The 12,465-nt window shown below is 38.0% G+C and overlaps 1 protein-coding gene across 1 annotated transcript in view; it reads left to right on the forward strand.

Moving 5' to 3' along the window:
* LOC136866224 (esterase E4) overlaps window positions 1-12,465 on the forward strand; it is a 113,956-nt gene that overhangs the window by 54,517 nt on the left and 46,974 nt on the right. The window contains exons 5-6 of the mRNA XM_067143008.2: window positions 347-532; window positions 3,211-3,401. Coding sequence (XP_066999109.2) covers window positions 347-532; window positions 3,211-3,401 — 377 coding nt within the window. The remainder of the gene's footprint in view (window positions 1-346; window positions 533-3,210; window positions 3,402-12,465) is intronic.

The raw sequence follows: 12,465 nt of genomic DNA on the forward strand, positions 1-12,465 counted from the left end.
TCTTGGAAAGGTGTGCCTATCCAAGTGAGACGAGCCTACTTCCACCCTAGGCTGAAATGCTAATCATTTCATGATTGAAAATGCCTGAAGAGCTTGAATACCTTAATATTCACAATCAATGAAATTAAATTATGGTTTCCTTCTAGGAACTTTACTTTTTATATAAAAGCCAAAGTTTCAAATTTGTCTTCCTTGCTGTCTTATACAATCACATTAAAATCTGTGCCTTTGATTAATTATAAACAAAATATCAAGCACTAGCAAAATTGCTCATTTAATTTAGGAAGTCTGGTATTACAAAGACTCAGTACTATAGTTTTATAGATCATCTATGTTTCTGTTTTAGGTTTTTTGAAGTTGGACATTTCAGACAAGACTGGAAATGCTGCCATGTATGATCTGGTGATGGCTTTGGAATGGGTGCGTGACAACATAAACCAATTTGGTGGTGACCCCAATGACGTCACCATCTCCGGGATCAGTGCGGGTGCAGCAGCTGCCGCTCTGCTCTATGTCAGTCCCCTCACTAAAGGTATTTCACTGACAACTAGTATCAACTATCACTTTTTTTTTTTTTTTGCTAGGGGCTTTACGTCGCACCGACACAGATAGGTCTTATGGCGACGATGGGATAGGAACGGCCTGGGAGTTGGAAGGAAGCGGCCGTGGCCTTAATTAAGGTACAGCCCCAGCATTTGCCTGGTGTGAAAATGGGAAACCACGGAAAACCATTTTCAGGGCTGCCGATAGTGGGATTCGAACCTACTATCTCCCGGATGCAAGCTCACAGCCGCGCGTCTCTACGCGCACGGCCAACTCGCCCGGTACAACTATCACTTTGTGTGCCAACCTCTTATAATGTATTCAGGTGGTAAGCAAACTCCTCTACAATCCTGTAGCATTTGAGAGGGAGTCTGCCACAAAAGAAAATATAAGGATGATTCCCAACACATATGTGACACTCTAATGTAAATAATAGGTTCAACCCCACCCACTGTTGGCAGAACTTGATGGTTTTCTATTGTTTCCCATTTTCAAACCAGGCAAATGATGGGGCTGTACCTTAATTAAGGCTATGGTCACTACCTTCCCAGTCTCTAGCCCTTTCCTACCTCATTGTCACTACAAGATCTGCCTGAGTCTATGCGATGTAAAGCCAATAGCAAAAAATATACAGGGTATATAATTTTTCCTGTGTGCTGCTAATGTTTGCCTGATGCTTTGTTTCTATGTCAGATTAGGTGTGCAAAGGCTGTAAATAGGTTCAGTTCAAGTTTTTACCTATTGTCCTTTAAGACATCATTGGCAAAAAGAAGACAGAACCTCACGAAACTCAGTCTTTAAGTTGAGGGAGAGTCAGGTTTGACAAGTTCACAGTGGCACAACAGTATCAGTAAGGGAGTGGCTCAAAATGTAGGCAAAACAGTATTTGCCAAATCATCATCATCATCGGTTTGCCTTTCCAGCGAGCCGGGTAGGGTGTTTGAAAACGAGCGTCCTCCAAAGTTGCCTATTCAAAAACATTTCATTGTCCAAGACAGATTCCCAATTCCATCCTCTTCTCTCCACATCTTCCCTCAGTTGGTCCATCCATCTTCTTCTTGGTCTTCCAGCTGGTCTTCTACCTGTTATTCTCTTTTCCAAATAAGCACTTGGTAACCTTGTGCTATTCATTCGTTTAACATGCCCAAACCATTTAAGTCTAGATGACCTAAGTCTTTCCTCCATCGATTCATTGAGACCTAGGTTAGATCGGATCTCATCATTTTTCACATGATGAAGTCATGTCTTTTGGAGGGCAGTTCTAAGAAATTTCATTTCACAGGCTTGAATTCTACTACAATACTTTGATGTTAGTGTGGAGATTTCCAGAGAATATGTAAGGATGGGAATGAAATATGACTTGTACAGGATCATTTTTGTTCTTTGTGGGACCTTCTCATCCCATAGTAGGTGTCTAATGATACTGTAAAAGTTAGAGCCTTTGGTTACTCTGTTTGTTATTTCTATTTCAGCTCTGTTATTACTAGCCATTACGCTTCTTAAATAACTGAATCGGTGTACTACTTCAACTTGGTGGTCCTGTATTTTTATGTTGCATTCTGTATTATGTCTGCTGATTTTCAATGCTACTGTTTTTGATGGGTTCAATTTCATTCCATAATCATCAAAATTTCTTACACCAAATATCCCTGTTAATTTTAGTTGTTTTGAAAATTATCATGTAAAAATGCTGTGCAAAATATAAATTACAATATTTTATGTTTTAAACATTTTTACAAAAGAAGACCCGGCCAGCAGCTGGAAACTGCAGATGATGACGATGATGATGATGACATTTTTTACAAATATTAATGAAGATATTTCTGATTATTGCATTTTTCACAAACTTCCAATCAATTCCACAAATATTATTGCTATCCAAATGTTATAGTTAACAAGATCTGTAGAAAATGCTATTTCTGATCTTTCATAACTCATATTTTTTTCAATATGAGACAACACAGATTTTCAAGATTTTCCTTTTCCCAGCTTTCATGGCCATTCAGACTTTTTACCTAGTAACACCAATCACTTAGAGTGACAGGCAATATCATTTCTGATCTCATTTAACTTATACAGGCTGGAAGTGTATAAACAATTGAAATTTCCAGAAAAAGTGGGTGGTTCCCTTGAGTCCTCCATTCACTTGACATACCCATACTATCTTGGTTGGCATTTCTCTATTCTCTCATATAAAAATTCCTCATTCAGTACTTTCTCAACAGGTATGTTCAAAATGATCATGACCGAGCTCGATAGCTGCAGTCGCTTAAGCGCGGCCAGTATCCAGTATTCGGGAGATAGTAGGTTCGAACCCCACTGTCGGCAGCCCTGAAAATGGTTTTCCATGGTTTCCCATTTTCACACCAGGCAAATGCTGGGGCTGTACCTTAATTAAGGCCACGGCCGCTTCCTTCCCACTCCTAGCCCCTCTCTGTCCCATCATCGCCATAAGACCTATCTGTGTCGGTGTGACGTAAAGCAACAAGAAAAAGAAAAAAAAAATGATCATGTGCTCTTCATGTGATCTTCAAAAGCAGGCAGAGCCTTGTTGCAGTACAAGCAGTTACATAGGATTTCCTCAGTGTTTAAAGACAATGACAATATGCAGATGTAAAGATGACAAGTCCTTTGATGGTTATGGAACATGCTTTGTTCTTGTTTCAGACTTGTTCTCCAAGGTGATGCTCTTCAGTGGCTCAGCTGTTGCTCCATGGGTAATAGATAATGAGCCTTACAGGCACAGCCAAGCAGTTGCCAACATTACAGGGTGTGTCGGAGCAACAGATGATGAGTCACTTAAGTGCCTGCAGGGTAAAAATGCCCCAGACATTGTGTTTGCATACTTGCAACATGCGGTAAGTTTAACAGATAATTCTCATTCCAGCCTACCTGTTTGGGTGGTGTTGTACAACTCTGTCTCATCTCCAACTCGTTTTCTGAGGAGAACCACATTTCCAGGTCCAATATATTGTCAAACTGATAACAAACAGATCTCACCAAACCATTAAACTTTGATAGATCGTCGCCATAAGACCTATCTGTGTCGGTGCGACGTAAAGCAACTAGCAAAAAAAAAAACTTTGATAGAAGAAGATGTTTAGGAGATATTTCTCCTACAGTGGGTTTGAACATCCTGTCCCAATTGTCAGGTTTATTAATACCAAAATGATCCTAACTGGATGAAGAACTAAACAGTCTCCAGTCAGATGGATCTATGTAACAGTTCCAGTCAAGGTTTTCTTTTTGAACAGAATGGTCTGACTATCTTGGACTGGCCTGGAAGTTCTCCAGATGTCATCTACCAGCAAGGGTAACTTAAGAGGAAAGACTAAACAACATAAAGGAGAATGACAGAAGCCTTGGTCAGGTGAAACCTGCAAGAACTTGTAAATTCAAGAGAGAATAAAACTGTTAATTTATTAAGGTAATAAGTGAAAGATGACGAATGTAAGATTTGAAAATGTTTTTGAAATAAAGCGTTAAAGTGACAATTTACTTTGCATAAAGATATGTAACTGTCACATCGCTTGGTTCTTGGACTTCCATGTCTGCACAGTGTTATAGACCTGCTTTTACTGTATTGTCCTACCATGGGTTTGCAGACTGTCACTTTTAACACACGAGTTGTCACTAATGCTACTAAGAAGCCTGAAAAAAAAAAAAAGAAAGCACTGAAATATATGTCTAATTAAAAATAGTTCATATACCTATGATTTCATGCCTCATTTTCACTGGTCGTCTGTTTCATGCACATTTCTGGTCTTAGAGGATCTAACTACTTGGCCAAAACTCTGTCTTTATAACTTTAAAGTTCACATTTAAAATATTTCACTTTATTCATTGTGACACTTTCACATCACAAAAATTCACAATACTTGCAAATACAACTGCAAATACTTGAAAACAAAATATGATTGTAGTTCACTAGTACATGGATAAACAAAATGCAAATTTCTAGTAGCATGGTTGAGACTGCGAACTGAACTAACTCGAGAATTCACAAAGAAGAGGGTTGCAAGCCACTATTAAAGTACAGGGTGGGGTAAGAAACCCATAAGGATGTCTGTCAGTGGACCTTGCACAAAGGTAAAGGCACAAACATGTTGTGCCCCAAACACTTGTTAAAATTCAAAGCTACTTTCACAAAAACATTGCTGCAGGTTTGCAGGAAGATTGGCCAGATACACTGGCTCTGAGTCACAGAATGTTTGTGCCTAAGCAAGTTTGATTCCATATTCTGTTTAGTTTAGAGTTTGGTTCCGCTAAGGGCTTTACGTCGCGCCGACACAGATAGGTCTTATGGCGATGATGGGATAGGAAAGGCCTAGGAGTTGGAAGGAAGCGGCCGTGGCCTTAATTAAGGTACAGCCCCAGCATTTGCCTGGTGTGAAAATGGGAAACCACGGAAAACCATTTTCAGGGCTGCCGATAGTGGGATTCGAACCTACTATCTCCCGGATGCAAGTTCACAGCCGCAAAGTTTGGTTCCATAACCCTGTATGTGGTTCACTGATGTTTATCGATAGTGCACAGCAAGATATAAAATTAAGGAAGCTCTCTTTGAATGAAAATAAACATGCACAAGATTACAAAAAGAACTTCTGGTCTTTTGTTATGATAGAATCTGTCCAAAGAGAATCATACGCGAAGTAGAGCTACATAGCCTAGCGAAAGTTTTAAAGTCATAGCAATCTCTCCCCAGCTTACATTGAAAATTCATGAACCTTGTATCACAAACAGCTTGATTGTTATCCTTGTAGCCAACAATCCTTACATATTGCTGACTGAATACTTCTGCCTTCTGAAGATTCTCGCATACTAACTCCCCTTGTTCATTAATTACTCTCGGAATGTCCTCCTTGAAACCTGTTTCTGCCTTACCTATACATACACCTCCATTTTTTACTAAAATTTGTATGACTACTATTATGCTTGCCATCATGTTCCTTAGCTGACTTCTTCGCTAGATTCAATTTCCTAGTAAGTACCTTCAATTTCTCCTTACTTCCACAACCATTTCTAACTCTATTTCTTTCCAACCTGCACCTACTTCTGAGTATCTTTACTTCTGTTAAAATATAGGCCTTTACCATTCCTTACCACCTTTAGAGGTAAATACATGTTTTTACATTCCCATCCCACTGTCTGTTTAGGTTTTTATTTACCATTTTCCATCAATCATAATTACCTTTTAAAAACACCCTCATGCCTGTCTTATCAGCCATATGGTACTGTCTAATAGTCCTCCTTTTACAACCTTCTTTTTATCATAATTATTTTTAACTATGATAAAAACAGCTTCGTGATCACTAATACCATCTATTACTTCGATTTCTCAGTACAGCCCATCTGGTTTTACCAGTACCACATCCAGAATATTCTTTATGCTAGTTGGTTCTATCACTTTCTGATTCAGCTGTCCCTCCTATTTGCCATTTGTTGGTCATTCTTCCTGTCATTCACATTATCTTTCCAACTGACATTTGGTAAATTCAGATCACCCACTACAATCAGGTTCCTTTCCATATCGTTTCCCACATAGCTTATTATCTTATCAAATAATTCTAAATCAATGGCTGTGCCATCTTTTTCAGGTATGTACACTCCAAAATCATTGAATTACCTATTATTTTTATAGATGAGCCTAACACCTAGAATTTCATGTTTGTCATCTTTAACTTTTTCGTAGCTTCTAAATTCTTCTTTCACCAGAATGAATACTCCCCCTCCTACCATTCCTATCTCTATGATAAATACTCTAGTTTCATGAAAAAATTTCTGCATCCATAATATCTTTTCTCAGCCATGATTCAACTCCTGAGACAATATCTGGTAAGTATTGGGTCGATGCATAAGTTTGTGCGGTTCTTATATTTTATTTTATTTTACTGTCACTGTCACGTACTGTAACTCACAATCACAATCACTCAGTGATGTATTCACCTCCACACTCTATGACCTTCTGCCAATATTCAGATAGCAGTTGAATGCCTCGCCTGTAGAACTGTTTTGGTTTTGACTGGAAGAAATCTGTTAGCCATTGGTCAAGAGAAGCTTTGTCAGGAAATACTTGTCCCTGAATGTGGTTAGAAAGAAAGTAGAAAAGGTGGAATTCTGAGGGGGCAAGGTCAGGGTGATACGGAGGATGAGGAAGAGGTTCCCAGCCAAGTTCAGCAATCACACCTTTGCTCAATTGCGCTGTATGCAACAAGTGTTATCATGGAGCAATAAGACTGGTTGTTATCTTTTGTTGTCAATAGCAATGGCAAGCCATCTTAGCTGGTCACTATACACAGCAGAGGTAATTGTTACATTTTTTTGGAAGAAGTTCATGGTGAAGAACGCCATCTCTGTTCCACCAAACACACAACATGATTTTCTGTGGATGGACACTATCGTTGGCATGGGGAGTTTCTTTTTTTTTTTTTTTTTTTTTTGATGGGCTGAGCCACTCTTTCCTTTTCTTCATGTTGGCATACAGACATCATTTCTCATCACCAGTGACAATGTTCAAAAAGAATGCTTTGTGCCTGTCACAAGCCAACCAGTGCTGGGCAAGCAATGATGAACAGGTGTTTACTTGTTGATTTTTGTTACTGACACTTGGCATAAGTGGTACCCATATACCCAATTTCTGTACCTTACCCATCGAATGCAAATGGTGAAGAGTAGTTGACTGATCACATTCAAAAACTTGTGCCATTTCCCGCGTTGTTTGACGAGGATTCTCATGAAGCAACTCATTCAAGCAATTTTTGTCAAAATCTGAAGGTCTTCCTGAACGTGGATCATCAGACAAGTTTGAAAGCAGGAAAACCATTTTTTGGCTGTTCTTACAGCAATTGCTTTATTCCTGTATGCTTCACAAATTGTTCTCACAGCTCCTGCTGCACTAGATCCTCGGTTAAAATCAAAGAATAAAATGTGTCGGAAATGCTTACTTTTCTCAACTTGACATTCCATATCCGTTTGACTGAAATATATACAAATAATACGTTTACAATCAAAAAAACTTGTGTTTCACAACATACAAACTCAAAACTCAGTTAAAACAATGGCATAACGATAAGCAATCCCTTCATGCCTCATTGTTGCCAACCCCAAAACAATACCGCACAAACTTATGCATTGACGCTATGTATAACTATTAAATTAATTCTATTTCTTTCTTTACAATATTTCTACAGTTCAACAATAACAGTTTTAAGTCCTCCCTACTTGACTTTCAGATCCCTGTACCCTTATCATCACTCCCTAGTCCACCCTGTTTCCTGAATGTACCTCCCTATAACCCTTCTATACAAACTTCCTAACTTACACGTACTGCTGCAGTTTAAGTGAAGGCCATCTGAGCACAGATCCCTATCTCCTACCCACCCATTAGGATCTAGAAGTCTCATTCCCAGTTTCCCACACACCCACTCCATAGTCTCATTTAAATCCCTGATCACCTTCCAGTTAGTATCCCTCCTACACAGTATTCCACTGAATATCCACGGCTAAGATCACAATGTTGTTGCATCAAACTGCAAGTTTGCTTGCTTGCTTTGTTTCTTGTGGTGTGTGTATTCATCCAACATCAGAAATGAAAGATGGTAAAGAAGGTATGGAGGCACGGTACATTCCACTTAAGAAATCTTCAAACCCCTATTTCTCAATAACATGATTTTTGCAGATATTATGAGCTCGTCTTGTACTGGCACAATTAAATAAGCTTATAGTAGGTTCCACCTTTTCAATACATTTACAATGTTGTTATCTGATGTTTACAACATTATTTATTACAAATTACAGGACATGTTTCGGTGTACAATTTTTAACATCATCAGCCGCATGAAAAGTGTATAGAAACTTAGCGGTCAAAACAACGAACAGCATATTATCATACTTAACTCCTTATATACAGGCAATAGAATGATGTTATAATTAAATTTAACTTCTTATTATGATAGGTTAAAACTAATTTGTGTAACAAGGAGATTCCTGCATGTCAAAATATAAAATACAAAATTCTTCATTTGGTATATGAATGGTCTTCGGTTCCTTAATGTCTATAATATTATACACTCATAATATTGGTTTCACATGCAATCCTAAATTAGAGGATTGAAGTTGAATGCAGTCCATTTGACATTAAGATATTCATTTTTTGTATATGTTATTTTGTTGAATTAAAAGTTTGTTGCATATAAAAGAATTATTAAAGCTGAGCCGTCTTCTTATTTTTGTTGAGTAAAAACATAGTATTTTTGATGCTGTATATGTAGTGGTTGAACTGTGATATTAATTTGCCCTATAGTTGTTAACCTCGTTGTGCTGCAGCCGTCAAGCGAGGTACACAGCTTTAGAGGTGCCTATTGAACTGAGAATCGTAGCCTGCTTAACAACTATAGGGCAAATTAACACAGTTCAACCACTACATATACAGCATCAAAAATACTACGTTTTTACTCAACAAAAATAAGAAGACGGCTCAGTTTTAATAATTCTTTTATATGCAACAAACTTTTAATTCAACAAAATAACATATACAAAAAATGAATATCTTAATGTCAAACGGACTGCATTCAACTTCAATCCTCTAATTTAGGATCACATGTGAAACCAATATTATGAGTGTATAATATTATAGACATTAAGGAACCGAAGACCATTCATATACCAAATGAAGAATTCTATATTTTATATTTTGACATGCAAGAATCTCCTTGTTAAACAGATTAGTTTTAACCTAGCATAATAAGAAGTTAGAGAGCCTCTGTGGCTCAGACGGCAGTGTGTCGGCCTCTCACCGCTGGATACCGTGGTTCAAATCCCGGTCACTCCATGTGAGATTTGTGCTGGACAGAGCGGAGGCGGAACAGGTTTTTCTCCGGGTACTCTGGTTTTCCCTGTCATCTTTCATTCCAGCAACACTCTCCATTATCATTTCATTGCATCTATCAATCATTAATAATCACCTTGGGTGTGGCGACTCCATTGTAATACTAGCCTATCTATATATATAAAAAAAGAGTTTTGTCTGTACATTGCTCAGAATTTGAAAATAATGGTATTTCTGTATCAACCATGTCCACAGTAACAAGAAAATGCGGTTTTTACTTTTCCGTAATTTCTGTATGTCTGTCTGTCTGTATGTATGTATGTATTTATGTATGTATGTATGTATGTATGTATGTATGTATGTATGTATGTATGTATGTATGTATGTACACGCATCACGAGAAAACGGCTGAAGAGAATTTAATAAAAATTGGTATGTAGAGTCGGGGGGGGGGTGAGCCGCTACCATCTAGGCTATACATTATTTTATTCATGCTGAGTGAAATGGTAGTTTAGGGGAAGGCCTAAAATTCAATTCTCAAATATTTATATTATTAGTGGTCATATCGATAAACACTACATAACTAAAGTTATATAGAATTAAATTTCTGATCATTTAAGTCTTATGCATTTTTACCGTACCAGCTATGATAACACAGATATTCGTGAACTTGGATTTTTGTTGCTAAGTCCATATCAACGCCGAGCCCCGACAAAATGGGTAAACAGAATTTAATGAAAATCGGTATATAGAGTTGGGGAATAAGAAACTACAGTTTAAGCTATAAACAATGTTATTCACCCTGGGTAAAATGGTAGTTTAGGGGAAGGCACCTAAAATTTAATTTTTAAATACTTATGTTTTTGGTCTTATGGAAAAGTACTACATAACAAAAGTTATAGAGAATATAATTTCCGATCATTTATGTTTTATTCAGTTTTACCATACCGACTATAAGAGTGGTATTTCAGAACCGGAAGACAATAATGTGAAGGCTTACAATATCGAAAGCGCGTAACATAGATCAACAATAACATTACACTGACCATTGTTTGTTGTAATGTTCTTTGTCTCTTATGCTGACATTCAACTCCGATAGATGGGATTACTGCTGCGTACCGAGTATAACAGCCTAACTGAATATTGGCGGGAAATAGCTGAGGAGTTAGATAACTTCCTTCTTTAGCATGCCAATCCTCTGGTTCATACATTTTATGATACTGCTGGTACGTAACACACTGGTTCATCATAGTATGCCAGCTATTCGATACCTACTCTGACGCGCTGTTTTGAATGAGCAGTGTGCGCACTTAAGTCAGAAGCTCAGTTAGTAGGAGTAGTAGTATGAACTGGTCTGGAATTACAATTTAGCCCTATTCCAAATTATAGTACCACAATTCACTAAAAAACTCAAAATTCAACCCTGGAAAAAGCCGTTTCTTAGGAAAAGCTTCTTCCTCTTCACTTTCATTAAATCTACATTAATTTTATTCCAAATTGGCAGCGAAGATGTGGTTTCTTCTCTGGCTTGGAGAAAAAATTGCCTCCACGTCAGATAATTCACTACACTGGCGGGGGAAAGAACTGAGATTTTCCAACTCATCGGGTACTCCCAGGAGACAGATAAGTAAACGGGCATAGTTTTTGCTATGGGACTATCCACTATATGAACCCCCCCACCCCCCGCCGAAAAAAGGACAAAGATTGTTCACGGATCATGGATGTCTGCATCTTGGTCATTCCAGCTCTGTAGCTTTGGACTGTTAGTTCGGCAGCATAGTACTGTTCGTTAAAAGTGAGAAAATGTGTGGTTTTTCATTTGATCGAGTATTTCATATGAAGGCATTGCTTTTAATCGCGCCATTCCTACTGACGTCATTGTAATGACCCATGTTCATTTCAGTTGGGAAAACCACTAAGAGAATCTTTCTGAGAATCTATAAAGGCAGGCGGAGAGTGAGTTTCTGCCATTACAATGAAAACTCCCCAACCTGATTGTGACTGACAATAGGCAAGCTGGCCTACCATTACAATGAAAATTCCCTAACCCAGTCTTCATATGAGAAAAGATGTTGGTGACTTGCCCGTCGTGCTTCTAGGGCAACTTTAAGAGCTATGCAACTTAATACAATCTTGCTCACACTGTTTACACTACCTAACCTAGAATTCTGTATAAAATTTAGAATTCCGTAGCGGAGCACAGGTACTTCAGCTAGTATACAGTTTCATTCATTACATTCCTGACCCGGTCGAAGACTGGAAAACAGGTTGTAGGTCATCAATAAGAAGTTGAATTTAATTATAACATCATTCTATTGCCTGTATATAAGGAGTTAAGTATGATAACATGCTGTTCATTGTTTTGACCGCCAAGTTTCTATACACTTTTCATGCAGCTGATGATGGTGGTAAAAATTGTACACCAAAACATGTCCGGTAATTTGTAATAAATAATGTTGTAAACATCAGATAACAACATTGTAAATGTATTGAAAAGGTGGAACCCACTATAAGCTTATTTAATTGTGATCTCAGTTCAATATGGATAAAAACATGAAATTCCTTACGCTTAATATTATACTGGCACGGCAACATGAGAACTCAAGAGTTAGTACTATGGCTGTGTATGAAAGATACTGCGATCTGTAGACATGAAGGACAACACAGTTATAACTCACCTGTGCACACTCATTGTTTACTTCTTGCAGGAGTCAGGGCATGATAATTGAGTGACATACTCACCAGTATCTAATCAAGGTGGCTGCAGTTCTAAATTCAACCAAGGCACAGGAGATTTTTGAAATAAAAGTTCACATCTTGTAGTTCAGATTTCACACAACAGTGGAAGTCCCATGACTAAGATCACGATGATGTTGCATGAAACTACAAGTTTGCTTGCTTGTTTTTGTTTCTTGTAGTATGTGTATTCATCCATCATCAGAAATTGAGGATGGTAAAGAATGTAAAAGAGGCGAGATACATTTTTTGACTGCTGAGGATGTCAGAAGATGAGAATGCTTGTTGTGCACACAGGAGTAGATATAAAAGAAGAATTCTGGACCAACGGCAGCCACTGCGCATGCCCGTGCGCTTCC

This window comes from Anabrus simplex, chromosome 3 (assembly GCF_040414725.1).
Source record: "Anabrus simplex isolate iqAnaSimp1 chromosome 3, ASM4041472v1, whole genome shotgun sequence".
In the NCBI taxonomy this organism is placed as follows: Eukaryota; Metazoa; Arthropoda; class Insecta; order Orthoptera; family Tettigoniidae; genus Anabrus; species Anabrus simplex.